This window comes from Aphis gossypii, chromosome X (genome assembly GCF_020184175.1).
Source record: "Aphis gossypii isolate Hap1 chromosome X, ASM2018417v2, whole genome shotgun sequence".
Classification (NCBI taxonomy): Eukaryota; Metazoa; Arthropoda; class Insecta; order Hemiptera; family Aphididae; genus Aphis; species Aphis gossypii.
The window spans coordinates 58,100,854-58,122,366 of record NC_065533.1 but is presented as its reverse complement, the minus strand read 5'-3'; the positions used below and the strand labels follow the sequence as shown (position 1 = coordinate 58,122,366).

At 34.1% G+C, this 21,513-nt stretch overlaps 2 protein-coding genes across 2 annotated transcripts in view; both read right to left on the bottom strand.

Moving 5' to 3' along the window:
- LOC126551608 (uncharacterized) overlaps positions 1-21,513 on the bottom strand; it is a 231,092-nt gene that overhangs the window by 100,922 nt on the left and 108,657 nt on the right. The gene's annotated exons all lie outside the window — the stretch shown is intronic.
- Positions 11,237-12,658, bottom strand: LOC126552533 (uncharacterized). The gene is made up of 2 exons (XM_050207253.1): positions 12,104-12,658; positions 11,237-12,010 (listed from the first exon to the last, which is right to left on the bottom strand). Exons 1-2 carry the CDS (start codon positions 12,656-12,658, stop codon positions 11,237-11,239), a joined length of 1,329 nt encoding a protein of 442 aa, XP_050063210.1.

The following is a 21,513-nucleotide window of genomic DNA, read 5'->3' as shown; positions in this document are numbered from 1 at the left end:
ATTACTGTTGATGATGAAGAAAGGTTAAAATTATTAAAACTTAATATTAACTTAATATTGAAAAAGAAAAAAGTTTGTTTATCCCGTTCAGATCTTTTGAAACTTTTGAATATCATGAACTCGGAACCACAAAAAAAGTTGTATGGAACCTAAAAACTGCTTCAAAATTAGAAAAACCTCGATTCATTATAATCGGATTACAAAAGGGACGTAAAAATTCGTTAGAAAAAGATTGTGGTGTATTCGATCATTGTAATATAACTCATGTAAAAGTATTTTTAAACTCAATAGCATATCCTTATGATAATTTAAATTTGGATTTTGCTAAAAATAATTTTACCTTATTATATGATATGTATACATCGTTTCAAGAATCGTATTATGAAAAAAAAATTCGGAACCCGATATTAAGCCCATCTACATTTCAAACGCAAGCTCCAATTAGTGTTATCGATACGTCAAAACAGAATGATTCAGCTACAGCTTCATCAGTAGATGTTCAATTGGAAATTGAAACATCAGAATCTCTTTCAGGTGTAACTGCTTATTGTTTATTAATTCATGATCGCATTGTAGAATATGTACCTTTTACTAGGGAAGTAAGAAAACTAGTTTAATCAATTTAAAATTAATTTAGAATAATGAGACAATACATATAAATATATTTTTTTTTATTTTGAACCAAAATGTATTATTTTTTAATTTTAAAAAAAAAAAACATGACTAAAAAATATAATTATGAAGTGTGTATATACACTGCTTAAACTTTATGTGTAACATAGAAAAAAAATTATTGGTTGTAGCGGAATACTCCGTCTGTGTTACACGGGAAATAAATAGTGTATACACTGTTTAAACTTTATGTGTAACAGGGGAAAAAATAATTGGTTTTAAATTTTTAAAATCACTGTTTTTACAGGTACAGCGGAGAAAAAAAAAGTTTGAGGGGAAAAATCCCCCTTAAAATTTTAAAATCACCGCAGTCTGGTACAGCGGAGAAAAAAAAAGTTTGAGGGGGAAAATCCCCCTTAAAAATTTGCAATCTCCGCAGTCAAAAGTGCGCAGAACATACATTATGTTTTTTTTAAATCAGTGTTTTTTTACTGGTACAGCGGAGAAAAAAAAGTTTGAGGGGGAAAATCCACCTACAAATTTTAAAATCACCGCAGTCTGGTACAGCGGAGAAAAAAAAAGTTTGAGGGGAAAAATCCTCCTTAAAAATTTGCAATATCCGCAGTCAAAAGTGCGTAGAACATACAAATGTATACTACTCAAATGGTTCCAAAACAACATCGAAATGTTCGAGAAGTTGGATTTTTATTGTAACCATTTTTCTGTCGCATTATAGAGAAAAAATTTTAACAAACATTATTTATGCAACGTATTTCAATATGTATTTAACTTAAAATTATAATATGTATTAAATTTTAGTATTATAATATTCCTCAAACGTTTATATTTCATTACAGTTTAAACATTACAATTATAACGTACCATTGATGTCCACCAAACTTTAAGTTTTGAATATTAATAAACACTCATACATAACTCATTGCATACATACTTATTTTTAAATATTTAAAATTAAATGAAAAAAAAAATATGCATTTACGATATACATTTCACAAATGCTATGTGGGCATATTTTAAATAAATTAATAAAAACAATTATTATGTTATAAAAAGTTGCAAAAATAAATTATATTCAATACATAAGCATATCAATTTAGTAGCAAAGCACAAAACAACACAAAAAGCATAACATTGATCAAATTAAATAATTACCACATAATACATATATATTATTTATTGAAATAATTTATATGTCATAGGAAGCAGCTGAACATGTATCTTTCTATAGAATAACATAGAACACAATAAACAATTGAGTAAACTATTACCAGCTTACCTTTTGCTAAATGAAATTCTTGAAAACAGTTTTTTGACTTTTTCATGCACAGACTTACTTTGCATACTGAGCACTCCCAAATGCTTCTTACAGGGTTTTTTTTAGTACTGCAATTACTACAACGCCTAGAAGTAGTTCTTTGACGTTGGTGCCTGGAACTTTGTAATCTAATATTTTGGTTTATATAAGGCTTCCGTGTAGCAGGTCCTCCTTGAGATAATGTTTATTTGGATTTTTGGGAAACCACCACTAATTGTTCTGATAAAAGTGTATTGTAAATATTTCTTTTGAAATTTTTATTTTTAAAATGTTCTACATTAGGTAGTTCCCTATGTATAATAAATGCATTTGTTATTGCACAATCTACAAAATGAAACACTAACCGCATATATCACTTAATAGATTTTCTGTCTAATGAATAATCTCCTTTTAATCTGTCAAAATTGTCTACATAATTCATGTTTTTATTATAATCAACTAATACTTGTGGACAGGGTACGTTTATAATTGTTCCATCTTTTTGTTTTCTTTTTACTGAAATTGGTTCTTGAGGTAATGAACGTGATGAAAGTAAATGAACACTTCTTTTATCTCTCCATTTACACATTGTGATATTTGTATTACTAGTGTTCCAGTCAAAGTCACCTCTCATAATTTTTTTATCATCTGATAGTTTTGGTAAATTTTTCCTGTTTGATTTACTGTACCTACTGCATAAATATTATTTTGTTTCAGAATTTCATATAAATTATAACTACTAAAATAATTATCCATGTATACTATATGATTTTTGCCAGCAAATTCATTCATTAAATTTAATACTATTTTAGCTCCAAGACCTGTTTCCACTATATTGCTACTACATTTTCCAGTATAAATTTCAAATTTCAGGTTATAATTTGATTGATCGCAAAGCATCCAAATTTTATAGCCTCGCTTAATTGGTTTATTTTGCATATATTGCTTCATGGAACACCTACCTTTAAATTTTACCATACTTTCATCTACAGCTAATTTTTGATGTGGACGATATGATTTTTGAAATGTTTCACTCAAACAATTTAAAAGTGGCCTAATTTTATATAATTTATCATAGTCTACTTCTCCTCTTTTTAGTTTTAAAGAGTTGTCATTAAAATGTAAATGTGAAAGAATCCACCCAAATCTATTCACTGGCATTAGCTTAGAAATAAAACTATCATGGAAATCAGTGGCACTTAACCAGTAGTCTCTGTAGCTAGGAAGTTTTTTCAATGACATAAACATATTAATTGCAAAAAAATGTTTTATTTCATTTGGTGTAGTAGGTGTGTACGGTTTTCCAAGTTGGGTTGCATACACATTTGTATGAAATGAAATATGTCCAAGAAGAGACTTAGGAAATAGTTTTAAAAATATATTTGTTGGAGTAATATATGACATACTTGTTATGTATTCTGTAACTCCGACATTATTTTCATTAAATGCATCTTCTTCAAACATAGAAACAGTTTTAGACCAAGTAGGCACTTGTAGAGGTTGGTTAGGAATTACTATATTCTGTATATTGTATTGAACCGTTGAAGTTGATGGTGATGGTGAGATTATATTTAAATTTAATGGTGAAGCAATTGATACTTGACTTGATACATTTCTGTGGAAATAAATAAAAATATTAACAAAATAATAATACTAATAATTTTAATATGAAATATCACCACAATTTTGTTATATTGTTTATATATTATGTAAACTTACGAATGAGTTGGAGACACAAATTCCAAACTTTCTTGAAGCTGTTCATAATGGACAGATGTTACAGAGTTAAGAATATTTGGTCTATTCCTAGATGGTGTCCTAAGAAAATAAGTTTCAGTACCATTTATCTAACCTTTACGTTGAAGTTGAAAATACAGAAGTTTCTAATGAGTTTGGTGGTAAAACAATATCATTCAAATTATTTAAATCTTCAGATTCGCTGTCCGAAGAATCGAAAACAAATTCTTTTTCAAAATCTGGATCCTCGTCAGTGTCATCGGCATCTGATTCTAGTTCAGAACCTGAAGGAAAATCTTCTTCAAGATATTGAACCACGTCTTTTTGTGACAATCTTGTACGACGCGACATCTTTGAAATTTTAAGAATATGATTCAAACTTCAAAGCGAAATAATGATTTTTAAATATTTATAAATGCTTATCAGTTATCAATAATGTGCATATTATTTTGAATGGTGGTTATCGCTGGATACCACTACAAAGTATTAATTTTTATGCCAATGATTGTTGCAAGGCGATAAAAACTGATATGAATGAAAAATATACTTATCAATACATATACCAAAGTTGTTACAAACAAAAATTGTATTTTTAATTTATACATCGGTGACGATAAAGATAAACATCTGCAATACCGTGTATTGTACGCTATGACACAAAATGTAAACAGTTGGGTAAATACAACTATTTATAAATAAAAATGTTAGTATATTTTTAAATTTAAATATAGGTTGCTAGTGGTTTCAATCTCCTTATATAATAAAGCGTGAAGAAGTTCGTTTCCTTATAAAAAGAATGCGCCTCGGTCGCCGTTTTGATGCTCCATGGCCCGCCGCCGTCGTTATCGAAAACGGACGGTTCTCCAACGCCGCCGTCTTGATAACGCGTTTTTCTTACTTTAGGTTCGATTATTACGCGGGTTTTCGACGATTTTAACGTTTTTTTTTTTTTTTTTATCGGCTGTTTGTTATATTATAATATGTTGTTGTATTTTCAACCCGTTTTACGTAAATACCTATAGGTATGAGGGTTTCAACTTTCAAGTGTACGTTGCTTTGGGAAACGTTATATTTAATAGACAATTAATATTAATATAAGCTTTATTACACACGAATTATACGGAATTATACAGGTATATATGATGGCATACTCTTCATTTTTTACACACACACATACATATAAAATTGATATGTTTCATTAATAAAAGCCCCTGAAAGAGTTAGGTACAGGTATAGTTAAGTAAGTCAAAGTTGTAATTGCAAATATTCTTAATCATACCTAAGAGTTTCTGTAGGAAATGTTTATGACACTTTTGTTATAGTATTTTATATATATGTATAGTATACAACGCATTTTCGATTTCCGCTCGATTATTATGTGGTTTTTCGAAAAATGTTCGCTTTTTATTACGATTTTCATACTTTTCCGAACGTTTTCCGTTCCGTTCCGTACGTTTTGGAGTCTTCCGAGTACGACGACGTTTTCCTTCGATTTTTTTTTTATTCGACTGTTTTTTCCGATCTGTCTGATAATTTGTATATTATAATACAAAATGATGTTGTTTTATATTCAACCGTTGGTTGTTTTTTTTGCTGTGTGTTTCTAGACGACATTTCACCAAACAATACAATGTTCGTGTAGGTACATGATTATAATATGTTATAAAAATACCTATAGATATGAGTATTTCAATTGTACGTTGCTTTGAGAAACGTTAACGGCTTATTTTGTAGATTTATTATTAAATACGTTAAATAGATGTATGATTAAGGTATTTAAGTAGGTAGTGTTACAGATATACATTAAATAGATAATTAATAAGAATAATTAAGCTTTATTACACACGAATCATACGAATTAAAACTGAGCTGAACGAAAAATTCGTTGCAACACAGAAACGGTTTAAGTGCTCGAGATTCGGTATTAGTATCTAGCTTAAACTGTAGTCGATAGGATAAGGCGTAAGTTCCCCGTGGTAGGTAATAGGAGGTAGCGGGTAAGATTCCCTCTCTGGCTGTGCCTTTGGCGCATTTTTACGGCGACGCTCTAATTAACGTCTCTTCCGCCCGTATCCAACAATTTTTTGCATTTTTTTTTCGAGTTAGTTTTTGATTTTTTAATTTGAATTTTGAAAATTAAAGCTATTGCTTTCTCTTATACGATAAATACATACGTCTACGATTTTTTTCAATACCATATTATTACGATTATTATAAGTATATATACATATAAAGTGTAGACGTGTAGTACGCTACAACGCGTTTAAGGAGTACATTTTGAATTGATATTATGTTTTATAAATTAAAAATATTTATCTTTTACTTAATACTTAAAAAAATGATATATATTTTATAGTTTCTTACACTTACATATCAAAAACAATATCTGAATTTTGACATTAGGAGGTATGAAAATTATGGATTTAACTTTCGGACATTGATTTACATCATATTATGATGACTGATAGCTAGACATTCAATTACCATTTTCACTAAATAAATTTTATAATATAAAAAAAAGAACCAGGTATGCGACGGGACACGGTATGAGATTGTTCACATTATACTATATTGGTATCATAACCTACTATTCACACATTGTCCGCGATCCGACGCAGTCAGATTGCCTACGTGGTGGGTTTAATGCCGTTTAATTCGATTTTTCCCAATAATAACTGACAACTCGACTTGAATGCTCGCATGTAATTCGACTTTATACTTATTATCCTACAATACAACATTAGACTTTCGACGTCGGAGGCGCAGGTGGATTGTATTGTCAGATATAGATTTAGGATACAGATTTAGTTACGTGATGTGATGATTAATAGCTAGACACTCAACTACCATTTTCGCTAAATACATTTTTTTATATACAAAAAGACAGGGCATGCAATGGGAAACAGTATTACACCAGTTTAGGACTGATAGCTAGACACTTAATTCTTTTCTAGACACCCGATTACAATTTTCCATCGAATTCCTGATAACACAATTTTCACCCGACCCCCTCGAAGGCGCCAAAGGCGGCTTCTACCAGCCCAGAAATCAAGGCACACCGACCCCCTCGAAGGTTAGGTTAACTAAAATTGTGACTACTAGACTTTTTACGATATTTTCTTTACAGTCCCGTCTCCGACCTAGGGTACTCACTTAGAGCGAATATCACTTAGACCGAATATCATTTAGATCGAATTTCACTTAGACCGAATTTCACAGCAGAGCGAGGTACATCTAGTATTTAATAAATTATAAAAAGGTAAAAAATATAAATGTTTTAAACAAAAAATCAAAAATATTATAAATAAGAAAAAAGTCAATATTTGATGAAATAACGAGTATTTTATGATAAAAGAATCAACTTGTAAAGTAATATTGTATAATTTTTTTTTAGTACCTTTGCTGCTTGTGATAGACTTGATGTACATTCATTGATAACGCATGATGTTTGTTCTATCGTGGACAATGCCCGTTTTTTAATGTTAGTAATAGCAATTTGTGTTTCAACTTTAGCAGCATCAGAAATTCAGAACCATGCGTGTGTAAATTTTCAGATATTTTTAAAATCGTTAAATTGTCAATACTTGAAGGAATTCTTGCCAAACAATCATTCTTTTGACGACATCTCCAAAACTTTTTTTATCAAAACTATTAATGAAACCATCATTTACGAGCATTTCTCGATCACGTTTCGATTGAATTTTTTCCATTTTTAAATTTTTTATGTATATAACTGTGTACAAATTGTATTATCACTTCACTAAACGCGTGCTTGTATACTGTATTAGACAAAAATGACACTAAACTATCAGGTGAACACCAAATTTTACTTTTATTGTTGTATTATTTTTATTATTATATATAGATAACGCGCGACCTTTCTTTTCTAATGTACGTTGTAGATTCTATGCAATATATGATCTAATGGTTTTGCGTGTGAATAGCATGATTTGCTTTTGCCTTTTATCGTTATACTTTATTAAGGTCGATTCACACTATACGAAACGTTAACGTCACGTCAAAATATCTTCCCATGTATTTATATCGCCATGTTCACATACACCGGCAACATTACGGAACGTCAACGTCGCGGAACCGCAAAGTTTATCGAAAAACTATATTATGACGTGACGCAATCGGTCCGTTCTTGTCCGATCGGATAGTGTGAATGTAAAAACTGAACGTTTCCTTCAAATTTAAGTTAATTTAAATAATTATATTTAAGTTGTTTTTCATTATTTTTTCATGGATGATGAAATTTTAATAGAAAAAGTTCGTCAATATGATGAACTTTACAATATGGCTCATAAAAAGTATTGTGATAATCATCATAAAGATGTAGTATGAGCAAAAATTGGAAAAGAATTGAATACAACAGGTATGTGCATTGTGCAACTTCATAATTTAATTATTTTATTTTATTATTTCCACTAGTGATAATAATACAGTTTTTCGTTTTAAAATTTAATATAAAATAATAATAAATAATAATAATATTATAATTATTGTACAAATTTGTCTCTTTGCCATGCCACTGATCACTATTAAAAAAAGTGTTGTAAGTTTCACGTACATTAAATGCAAACAATTCTGTATTTCCTCCTTACATTGGTAGATTTGACCAATTGGGTTCGCCTTCGATAGGGTCTAAATTCTGTGTCATCGGTATATTATCCTTGATATTGAACGGGCCGGGAGCATATGACGATAATACGCGCACCCCGGACACCTACGAATGTTGCTCACCACTAACACCTAGGTCTTGAATGTGCGAGGACTAGCTGGGTGTGTAGTGGTGTAATAGCTCGAACAGCAGTGGTCGAGATCGCCGGGAAAAAATTGTCGAGCTACGTAATGCGTGTAGTGTAATTTTTATATTATCTGTGTTGTGTGTGTGTATATATGTAGGTGTGTATACAATAATTAAATTAAAATTAAATAAATGATAACTCAATGGTATATTGGTAAAAAGTATAGTGTAATAAAATGATAATAATAAATTACGGCCCTTTTGGCCCAACAGGTAAAAATATGGATAGTATAATAATAATATTTGCGGGTTTGGCACAACCAAAATAACAATAATAATTAATGTGACCAATATTCAATAATAAAATTATAGGTACAAATATAAATAATAATAAATAAATAAAAAAGAACTCACAATTTGTGGAGCGCAGACTGGCTAGCTACACCTATCCTATAATAATAATTTCACAAAACACAACACGAAAACAATAATTGAAATAATACACAAAATAGTGTAATAAAAATAATAGGTGTATAATTCAAAAAGACGATTAGCGCCTATAAAACAATAATAATATGATCAATTTTGCGACAATTAGTGCCTACAAAAATTCAATGTTGCATATAAAGTAAAATATTTAAAATTGGTGTCGATTAGCGCGCACACAATATAATAATAGTAATGGCGATTCGCGCCTTGTGTACACAAAATACAATTTCTAATATAATATATAAGCCAACGTATAACGGCGATTAGCGCACGTATATATAATATAACGATATAATAATAATAAGAAAAAAGGTGGCGATTAGCGCTCACACCAAAAATGAATATTATAATATAAAAAGTGGCGATTCGTGCCACATCAGGTATAACAAAAACTAGCGGCGATTTACGCCCACAGTTTTATATGTAAAATAAAAATTAAATAAACCGGCGATTAGCGCACGATTGAAAAATGCGTTGACGCTCAAAACGCTGGAGAAAGACTAACATAATTATAATATTATACCGACGACGCGGGCGGACGGGAAGACATAATAATGCGGCTGATTGCGCTTCTTCGCGCATAATATTAATATTATACAACTCACACAACAATTAAAACACAAATTTAAACAATAACATAAATGAACAGTGTTATGTGTGTGCGCGTGTGTGTGACCAGCTGCTCCCGCTTCCCGATATTAACTAAACTTAAAAATAATATTACCTATACTATAATTATTATGTTGCGTCGGCAACATTCTCCCCCCATTGAAAGTTCATTTTTCAACTACCTCTAAGTTCATTTTTGTACCTGAACCAATTCGTACTGTAACCACTCGGATTTCTCCATCTACTCCTGGATGGACCTTAATGACTGGCGAGCTTCCATTTGGTAGGTGGTACATGATCTTCCTTTATTATACCAATATCATCAATCTTCAGCGGCCCCTTTTTTGTTGTCCATTTTCCTCGAACTTGCATTTGTGGTAAATATTCTGTATGCCACCTCTTCCAAAATGTTTGGCTTAAGTGTTGTACGTATTTTCACCTGCGCATCCCTCCTGGATTTTCTTGCGTCAGGTCTGCTTCAGGTATTAACGTGATGGGCCTACCAATTAAGAAGTGGGCTGGGGTCAGTGCTTCTGGTTCTGAAGGATCATTTCTCATTGGTGTGAGGGCCGCGAGTTTAAACATGCCTCGACTTGACACAGTAAGGTATTAAGCTCACCTATAGTGAGCTTGGTTTCACCAAGCATGCGAGTTAAATGGTGCTTAGCACTTTTAACCGCACTTTCTCATAATCCTCCAAAATGTGGGGCAGAGGGTGGGTTGAAGTGCCACTCAAAACCTTCCTTGGCTAATACAGGTATACTTTCATGAATTGGAATGTTGAGCTCCTTCTGGGCGCCCACAAAATTGGTCCCATTGTCGCTATATATTTTCACACAGCGTCCTCTTCGTGCCATGAAATGCCTAAGTGCTGCTACAAAGGCACCACTGGATAGATTCTCTACTACCTCTAAATAGATAGCTCTAGTTGAAAAACAGAAAAATAGTGATATCCAGGCCTTTGATCCAACAATTCGACGTACTCCACTTCGGACAATTAATGGTCCTGCAAAGTCAACACCTGTTACAGCGAACGGTGGTGAGACATTGACTCTTTGCTGTGGTAGTTGTCCCATTAGTGGCTATGTGAATTTTGGCTTTGCCCCAGCACATCTTACACACCTTGATATGACTGAACGCGCCGTAATTCGTCCCTTAATTGGCCAGTATACACGTCTGATGTCAGACAGCAGTGACTGTGGTCCGCAATGTAGAAGTTACCGATGTTTATTCTCGAAAATTAGCTTTGATACTCTATGACCATTAGGCAAAACTATTGGGTGCTTTTGGCGCTCAAGGATTTGGGAGTGTCCTAATCGTCCCCCAATTAAAATCAAACCGTCTTCTTAGTACAGTGAGAGCCCCTTTAGCTTGCTATTTCTTCCTACATCATTACCCTTTTCCAGTTCCGATATCTCTCTTGTAAACACCTCCTTCTGTACCTGCTTTAGCACTGTTATCTCTGCTGATTTCAGCTCAGATACGGTCAGACATCCAAGTTCTTTTTCGCCTTTAGATATCGTAGGAACCTCAAAATCCATGCCACTGCACATAGGAGATTCCGCCAATTGGAATAGTGCTGAAAAATGGAAAAGGTTGCCTAGCGGATTCACTGCCAACAATGCTAGCTTAATCTTGCGCTGCTCCGGCAAGTCCTGGCTCTGGTTTATAATGATTGATTTTTTAAACTCATCTGACTCTGACATTAACCAATGTGGTCCCTGTCACCATAGGTTCATGTTCTGAAGATTATTCGGCGTTGTTCCTCGAGAAAGAATATCAGCTGGATTTTCGCTTGTTACGACATGCCTCCATTGCTCTGGCTGCGTAGTTTCTAGAATCTCTTCTACCCGGTTGGCCAAGAATGTTTTTAATCTACAAGCTTGTGAATTTAGCCAACCAAGCACTACCATGGAATACGTCCATAAGTAGAATTTTTTAACTTCCATCTCTAAGGCCTCGGACACCTTTATCGATAGCTGAGCGAGTGTTAATGCTCCCCCCAGCTCAAGTCTTGGTATTGTCGAGCCTTTTAATGGCGCGACGCATGTCCTCGAACAAAGTAATCGGGAGTGCCAGCAGCCCGTCATATCTTTACTTTGTACGTAGATTGCAGATCCATAGGCTTCTTCCGATGCGTCGCAGAACCTGTGGATTTCCACTTCCACAGATTGGTACGGTATACACTTTCTCGGAATAGGTAGATAACTTAGATCATTGAACTCTTGGTAAAATGTATACCATCTATTTGACAATTCCTCTGGCAGCTGTTGGTCCCATTCTATTTTCAACTGCCAAAGCTGCTGCAAGAATATTTTTCCTCTTACCAGTACAGGTGCCAGGAACCCTAGAGGGTCAAAGATTCTATTTAGATCAGCTAATAGCGTTCTTTTTGTCGACTTAGCCAAAAACGCTTTCCGCTCTACTATGAATTGAAATGCGTCCAAAGCTGGCTTCCAACTAAGCCCCAATGATTTGATTACACCATCTTCACCAATCTGTAGGGCAAATAGCGGGTCATCGCTTGAATTTCCAATACGTTCTAAGACCTCAGTTGAATTTGAACACTATTTGCGCAAGGGAAGGTGTGCCGATTCTAGAATGGAGTTGATTTGCTTCTGTAAATGGCAGTACTCATCAACTGTACTAGCACCGGTCATTAAATCATCCATATAGAAATCATGGCGTATGACCCTTGACGCTTCTGGATATTTCTGTTTTGATTCTTCGGACAGTAAGATAAGACAATTAGTTGCCATAAATGAAGCTGAAGTTGTGCCATATGTTACGGTTGTAAGTCGATACAATTGTAATGCTTTATCTGGCTGCGATCTCCAGACTATCCTTTGCCAGTCTAGGTCTTCTTCAGCTACCCTTATTTGTCTGAACATCTTCTCCACGTCTGCTGTTATGACAAGTTGATGCTTACGAAATCGCATCAATATTGTAACTAAATCATCTTGAACAGTTGGACCACACAGAAGCACATCGTTCAATGATAAGTTTGAAGTACTTTTGGCAGATGCATCGAATACAACCCGCAACTTAGTTGTAAGACTTGATAACTTTATCACTGGATGATGTGGCAGATAAAATGCGACACTTGGCTGGTTCTCTTCCTTGCTTACTATTTTCATATGCCCCATTTTTAAATATTCTTCCATAAATTGTGTTTATTGAAGCCGCAGTTCTGGTTCACGCTGGAGCCTCCGTTCAACGCTGAGAAACTTTGCCGTTGACATTTCTAGAGTTCTTCCGGCGCTACGTGCATCTGGCTTCAATGGCAGCCGCAGAACGAATCTGCCTGTCTGATCTCGCCTGGCAGTTTTTTCAAAATGTTTGAGAGCCTTCTGTTCTTCAATACATTTTTTATTTGATTTGGATGCGACTCCATACGCTTCAGATTCATTATTGCTTAGTATCCTGAGATTGTCTTCGCAGGCTTCCCCAATTGAACATGCAGCCAAAAGTGAGATAGTGCCAACCTCGCCTGTAACAAGCCACCTAAACTTCGAGCCTTGTAAGCAAACAGATCCCTTTTGTGGCCTAATCCTTGCTGGTTCAATCAAATCATAAAACATACCGCCACCAATGAGCAAGTCAACATTCCCTGTTGAATTGAACGACGGATCGGCCAGTTGTGGTACTAGTTCTTCTGGAATCTCCCATCCACCTTTCGGTTTTGAACAACTTGGTAAGGCATCTATCACTATTGGTAGTATGCGACAAACCAAGTCAACTTCAAATTGCTTTACTCGAGATTTCACCTTAACTGAAATGCATGAGACAGACTGTGTTCGATTTGCTCCAATGCCTTATGGGGAATATCGTTCTATTGCGTGGTAGTTGTAATAAATTAGCGAAGCTTTTAGATACAAAGTTCATCTGTGATCCATTGTCCAATATGACACGACATTTTTTGAATTCACCGTACTGATCTTCTGCCAGAACGGACGCTGTAGACAGAAACACATGACCCTTTCCTCCTTGTGCGGGACATGCTACATTATGACTTGATTCTTGGCTTGATGTAGTAGCAATGTTGCCTTTAGCTTGATCTGAGGCACTTATTCGGTCAGCTGTAAGCGACTTCTCATAGTGAAGAAGTGTGTTGTGTCTCTGTTTGCACCTTTGACAAATATAAGTTGATCTGCAGCCTTCAGCAGAATGAAACGGACCTAAACAGTTGAAGCATAGCTGAGATGCTCTTGCCATACTCAAACGTTCCGTTACTGGGAGAGCTTTAAACCACTCACACGCAAACAATCTATGACCCTCAGTACAACATGGACACGGACGGACTGGCCTCTTATCAGTAGAAATTAACACCTTCTTTGTAGGTTGATGTGTTTTTGAGAACATCGTCTTGACATTATTAATGTTGGTAAGCTTAGTGGAAATTGTGTTTGGACATACAGCCTCAGAGTTTTCTATTGCTACGCATCGACTGGCCTAAAATGCTTCAAGATCCTTGTAGGCTGGTAACTCAGTATTTCTTAAATGGAGCTGCCAGCTATGTCCGGTACCCTTGTCTAACCTACTTGTTACTATTGTGATTAACCATGCATCCCAGTTATCCACAGGTTTTCCGAGTGTCCTCAGAGCCGCAACATGTGTGGAAAATTCCATATATTCCAGAAATCATCTGCAATTATTTCCCAGTCTTTTTCTTTTGGTGGTGGCATTACTTCAACTAATAACTTATCTATAATGGCTACACACACATCCTTCACTATATTATGAACCGTAGAATGTCCCAAGCGAAAACTGAATGCAACGGTTTGAAATGAGTCACCAGTTGCTAAGAATCTAAAAATTAAATATGTAATTTCACTTATAAATTGTTATTTTATATCGAACGGCGTGATTTTTTATAACGATTATTTATTGATAATATGAAATACGAAAAATACGAAAAACAAAAAACTTTTTTTTAATCATTTTTTCAACCTAACCTCGAGTATAATGACATAATATACAACCGTTATAAGTATTATATTTCATTATTTCATTAAAAAAATATATAATATATATTTTATATTCTCAATGAAATGATGAATGTATTGATTTTACAATGATGAGTTTTTTTTTGTTTTTTCTTTTTGTGTCTGGTTACAGCATAACTTGTCGAAATAATGCTTCAAACGATTTTAAATATTTGTTATAATTCAAAAAGTATAAGTAGTAGAGACTTTAAATTTCAACAGCTATTTAGATTGGCATTTTATTTACATAATTTAATTTTCAAAATGTTTTGCTTATTTTAATACTATTTATAGGAATTTTAAATATTCGTTTTTATTTAGTTTTTTATTTTATAAATAGCAATAAAAAAATTTTGGTGGAATCAAAATGCTTAAAAATTTAATACAAAGTTCCTCATAAGTTATTCTTATAGTGATTCAAAAATTATAAGAATACATAGGCACAATTTTTTTTTATTAGCATTTGAAGTTCAAATATAGACAAAAATTCGTCAAAATTATGAATTATTTTGTAGGTTTAATTCATAAACTCATCAAACAACAACCGATCCCTGAACTAAACGCGCCAGGGAGACTCCAAAAAATCGTACGAGGTCTCTTCCCCCAACACCCTATCAGGAGCGCAAGCGTACCCTTCCTACCCTTCCTGATCACTGAAGGAACTGAGCCCATACCTATAGCACACGCTGAACTTATCAACGCAGCCAGATGCTTGAAGAATAACAAAGCACCAGGTCCGGACGGAATTCCAAACGAAGCCCTAAATGTTCATAGTAACGCTTAAACCAGATGCAATCCTCGATGTGTATAATGCATGTTTACTTGGTGGAGTGTTCCCGAGAACGTGGAAATCTGCGCGATTGGTTCTAATAAGAAAAGGGGACAAATCATTAGACGATCCGACATCATACAGACCCCTATGCCTCCTCGACTGTCTCGGGAAACTATTTGAGAAAATCTTAGACAACTGGTTGAGGCAATATCTGGACGAAAACGAAGGGCTACACAGTAGACAATTTGGTTTCCGTAAAGGACGCTCCAGTACAGACGCACTGGAAGCATTAAAATCTACGGTCAAAAGCAGCAACTTGAAAGTGGGTGTCCTAACGCTAGATATTAGAAATGCGTTTAACTCCGCGCCATGGAACTCCATCCTAGAAGCGTTGAACGAAAAAGAAGTTCCCGGGTATCTGCAACGGATTATATGCAGTTACCTGGAAAATCGTTCTCTCCTTTTTGAATCAGGAGGCGTAGAGGAAGAAATTACGGTCACCTGCGGAGTTCCCCAGGGGTCAGTGCTCGGGCCCACTCTGTGGAACGTACTTTATGACGGACTTCTGTAAACGCTTTTGCCACCCGGAGTCGAATACTTGGCCTTCGCGGACGACGTGGCTCTCGTCGCAAAGGCCAAAGATTCCATAAGACTGGAACAGTTACTAACAAGCGCAGTACAAGTAGTACAAGACTGGCTGGCGCAGGCAGGCTTGTCTCTATCAGCCCATAAGTGCGAGGCCATGGTAATAACAAATACTAGAACCCACAATGAACTGAATCTAGTCATAGACGGCCACCGAGTGTCTTCTAGCAGGTGCAAAAAGTACCTAGGCATCCACATCGATAGCAAGTGGCGCTTCTAGGAGCACGTGAAGACGGTGGCGGCCAAAGCGAGTAAAGCGGTGCAAGGATTAAGCCGAATCCTGCCGAATCTGAGTGCAGCAAAACCGACTAAGCGGAAGCTACTTAGCAATGTCGCTCACGCTATCATGCTGTACGGATCACATTTTTGATCACAGGACATGAGCACCCCGGAATGGAAGAAATTGGGTAAAGTCCAGAGACCCATGTCCCTCGGGGTCATATAGGCCTACTGCACGGTGGCCGGAGACGCAGCCACAGTAATCGCTGGCATCCTCCCCATAGACCTTATGGCAAGAGACAGGAGAAGGCGATACGAGGTAGGAAAAAATCTAAGGCCCCCCAAGCCAGACGAAGAAGATGAAATTGCTGCCGAGTTGCAAACTAGATGGGACAATAGCGACAAAGTCCGATGGACACATCGCCTTATCCTGAACATTAAAAGGTGGACCACGTGCAAGCACGGCGAGGTAAATTTCCACCTAACACAGGCGCTTACTGGTCATGGATGCTTTGCACAATACCTTAACAGGTTTGAAAAGCTGGACACTGCCGAATGTTGGTACTGCGGACACGATAATGATGACATGTTCCACACAGTATTCGCATGCGATGCTTGGTTTAGCCGAAGAAACACTGTGAAGAAGCTATTAAACATAAAGCTGGAACCAGAGAATATGGTGGAAACGATGCTAAAGTCGAAGGAAAATTAGGAGGTCATGAGCAACTTCATCCACACGATCATAAGCAAAAAAGAAGAAGAAGAGCGTCGAAGACAAGCAGCGACAAACGACTGACCTCAAGAAAATGACCTAGTTAAGTTAACTCACTGTATGCCTGAGTGCAACCACAGGGTGGTTAGAGGCCCCCAGCCTATTGTAATGATTATGATTATTTTGTATTTGTATTTAGTTTGTAATTGTATACACTGTACCTCACCCGTATTGTTTTGTTAATAAACGATGGCGGCAAAGGGGTGAAATGACCGAAAGGTTGGTACCACCCTTTGTCGTCGATTCAACATGTAAAATAAAAAATAAAAAAAAAATAAAAAGTTTAATTCATAACGTTTTTTTTGTATATGTAGCTATTAAAGTTGAAAATTTAATACAAGATTTTCTATAAGTTTAGGTTACCATAATTACTAACGAATTTAAATTTTGGATTATTCAGGCCATAACATAAACCACCTTTTTCACCAACCACTGGAAATTATATCCTTTCCTTGGCTGACTGATACATATTATTGGATTCAAATTTAATACATAAATTATAGTAACCTACTATACAGGAGAGTATGACCACTATATTTTTTTTATATATTTAATTATTTACTTACATATTATATTATTAAGTATTATACTATTATATTCACAGGAAAAATATGTAGAGATGGGATGATTCGGTCACTTGAGTGATTCGAATCATTCGAATTAAATCAGTCAAATGATTCGGTCATTTGATTCGTTCATTTCGTTCATTCGGTCAATTTTACAACGAAGAACGATAGTCGATAGAGCGAACCACGGTCTTGGAAGATAAGGTCGGGACTCTTTGATTATTATTGTGTCCGCTTAGAGGGGACATTTTAGTACTTATTTAATCCGCTAGTTTCATGCTCAATAAAATAGCGGCAAAAAACTCAATTAAAATGTCCTCTCTAATTGACCGAATTGATTAACATTGTTAAATAGGGAAGTGTCCCAACCTTATCTTCTAAGACCGTGGAGCGTACTATGAAGTCCTTAATCGGTTTAATCTCCTTAGAGGTTGCTGTTGTTATTATCAAATCATATGTTATTTTTCCTGGGTTTTTAGGTTTAAATCGCAAAATCAATTTTTGAAATGTGACACATTTTACTCAACCATACATTTTTATAATTAAAATTTAAACAGCATTACTTTACGAATAATTTGTTAAAGGGAACGCATTTTAACCACATTTAGAGGTTGAGTGACTGAGTCTCCACTTTAACCCCTGTGTATAACTTAATATAAGTAGTAAGTTCATACTAGAATATGTACTTTTAAAAAAGAATCACCCTGTATAAAGTATATACATTATAGCTATAGATATATAGATTAAGAAGACATAAATCGATTGATTTCAAGATAATATGTAGGTAGGTAGTTTATCAACAAAATGCCATGTTCTTTCTGTTCAATGTATGGCATTTGCTGGCATTTTATTGATGGAAATTCCCTTATTTTGGTTAAGATAGAACTGTTTTATAAAATTCAAATAAATAATAAAAATAATAAAATATATACAAGCGATTTTTTTTACCACAGATGCATCCATGAATGACATCCATTAACAACCTATCTTTTATAGCTCTTACCGCTCATTATATAGATGATAATACTAAGTTGTCTTCAATTCTATTAGGATGTCACCATATTCTAGAAAGACATACAGTGGTAGAAATGTCTTCTTTCTTGAAAGATTTGGTTAAAAAATGGAATTTAGACAATTTAGTGACAATGGTTGTAAGTGACAATGCATCCAACATACTTGTAGCAATTAAATTATGTAAGTGCAGAAGTCTTGGATGTTTTGCTCACAGCATAAATTTAGTTGTAGACTCTGGTTTGGGATATAAAGATGTGAATGATATAATTTTAAAAGTAAAGGCTATAATACAATATTTTAAACAAAGCAGCCAAGCTTTAATCCGTCTTAATAATAACCAAATAAAAGGAGGTCATCCCATTTTAAAACTAAAACAAAATTGTCCAACTAGGTGGAGTTCTACTTATGACATGATAAATCGTATTTTGGACCCGATTTTGTCTACATTGGCTGTCTTAAATAATGATTTAAATAATATAACGAACCACGAATGGAATATTTTAAATAATCTATGCAAATTATTAAAAATATCTTATGATATAACTAATGAAATAAGTAACGAAAAATCTGTATCTATATACAAAATTTTGATATTTTCAAAAGCAATGTCCAACTATGTCTTGGTATACTGCAATGATAAAAGTTGAAATAACTTCAGTGGCAAACGTTTTGTATGAAAAATTACAACAACGATTTAATCCCTTAGAAGACAATGAAGAAATCATACAATCTACTTTGCTAGATCCAAGGTTTAAAAAACAAGGATTTTTAAATGATAGAAAGTACAACCTTGCCTATGAATCTCTATCTCGTAAAGTTCAGGGAATATCTATTGGTAACGATAATGAAGAAATAGAGGAAAATACCCAAAATAGTGAATCTGCTGGGTCAGAAACTATATGGAAAGATTTTGATACAAAAGTAAGTCAATTATCTGGAGGGGCACATACAACTGTGGCTGGTATATTAGAACTTGACCGATATTTGGCTGAACCACTGTTGAAAAGAACAGAAGATCCGTTAGCTTAGTAGCATGAGAGAAAATTGTTATATCCTAGATTATACCTAATGGTCTGTAGAAGATTATATTAAAATGTTATAACTATTGCACTATTTACTTTTATATTATAACTATTAAACTATTTAACTATTACCGAATACCATGACTACCAAATGGCAAATGCTATTACAATTTACAATATAACATTTATGATAATGAATAAATAAAAGAATATTATACTATTTATAGTTTATCGTTTATCCTTTATAATAATTCGTTGTAATTCTTAAAATTCTTTATCTTATTATGTAATAACACAGAACAATAATAAAGAAAAAGAAGTGACCGAATAACCATAGATATTTTAATATCTATGTGAATCACCAATTCAGTCTAGTTAACCTCAAAATACAAACGATTTTATACGTTCCAGTCCATAAATCATATAATCAGTCAATTTGACCGAGTCAAAGTGTAGAACCAAAAAATCTAAAAATCAGATGACCGAATGACCGAATCATTTAGATATTAGATTTGGTCGCAATTCGGTCACTAGACTGATTCGGTCATTTTGATTCGTTCATTCGCGACCGACCCATCTCTAGTTTTTCGTAACATACGAGCATAAGCGAGTCCGCGCTCCAGTATATTCTTATCTATCTCAGTGGTTGTTACTGGTGTTTCACTACTGCAGTGTTGCCTATTATCAAAAAAATACAGTGTATCTGTTCACAAAATAAATAAGAGTAGTAACTGTTAATTTATGTTACAAATAAAAACTTGCTATTGTTACTCTGTCTGTACGTCTGTAGTCTGTACTACAGTAGCCACAACTGTTAATTGTTTTAAACCACCGCTGAAGAAGTGTAGACACTGTACTCTTAAAGTTTGTAGTAGTGTACTACTGTGGAGTAGTCTATTTACCTATAACAAAAAATAATACCTTGACTGTTACAGACTATTAAAGCATGTTGATATGGCTTCAACGACTAATACTACTGTCTACTATAAAGTACTATTATGTATTATGTGCTGGTGCACCATCTTGCTGCCAAATCAAATTCAAACGCTGTTCAAGTGAAATATTTTCCAATAGTATGGGTATATCATTTTTCAGAAAATCAAGGTATTTATTGCCATTAAGATTTTAATCAAAAAAATATGGACCAATCAAATGGTTTTCAATAATCCCACACCAAACATTCACACCCCAACGGACTTGCTTACGAGTATTAGTCTCATTTATCCAGTGTGGATTTGAATCATTCCAATAGTGAGTGTTGTGATGATTCACTTGTTCATTATTGTGGAACTTCGCTTCATCAGCCAAATGATGTTTGTTAAAAATGTAGAACCTTCGTCTAATTTTAACATGCAATGGGCAATAAAATTGAGATGTCTTTCATTGTCGCTTGTCAGAAAATGCTGAACAGGATTGGCCAGGTATGCATGGTATTTGTGTTTTTTAGAAATTTTTTGAACTGCCCAATATGTCATATTTAATTCATCTAAAATTTAATTTTTTTTTTTAATTTTTAATGTTTTTTTAAAAGGAAAATCAAATACCTGCTATAGTTCTCAAAGATGTATGAGGATTTTTAATCAAACTGGCCAACACTGAAAAAGAGTTATCGATATTGATGGCTTTTGAAACTCTAATTTTTGGTTTTGTAAAACTTCCATATTCTTGTAGATGTTTGTATAAAATATAAAATCTTGTATGTTCTAGACAAGGACGATCGGGATATCGGGTTTATATAATCTGCATTCAATATAACACTAGATGTATACAATTACTCATATTTGTTTTTTTTGTAACTGTCCATTTATAAAAATAAATTAAATTTTTTGTTTTCGTATATCACAATAGACAGTTACCTGTTTCTTCACTAAAATGGAGAAATATGCAGGGTTGAAACATAATATGTTTTTTAGATACCCAAGTATTCATTTATGTTTAAATTTTAAATTCCCATTTAAAATTTAATTGTGATTTTGTGAATAACTTAAAATTTTTATTATTTTATA

Bases quoted from the DNA above. Each gene is read 5' to 3' on its own strand.
- LOC126552533 (XM_050207253.1), bottom strand. From the start codon at position 12,658: ATGGGGCATATGAAAATAGTAAGCAAGGAAGAGAACCAGCCAAGTGTC. The intron at 12,011-12,103 runs GCACACCTTCCC...TTTGCCCTACAG, and splicing joins TCAACTCCATTCTAGAATCG to ATTGGTGAAGATGGTGTAAT.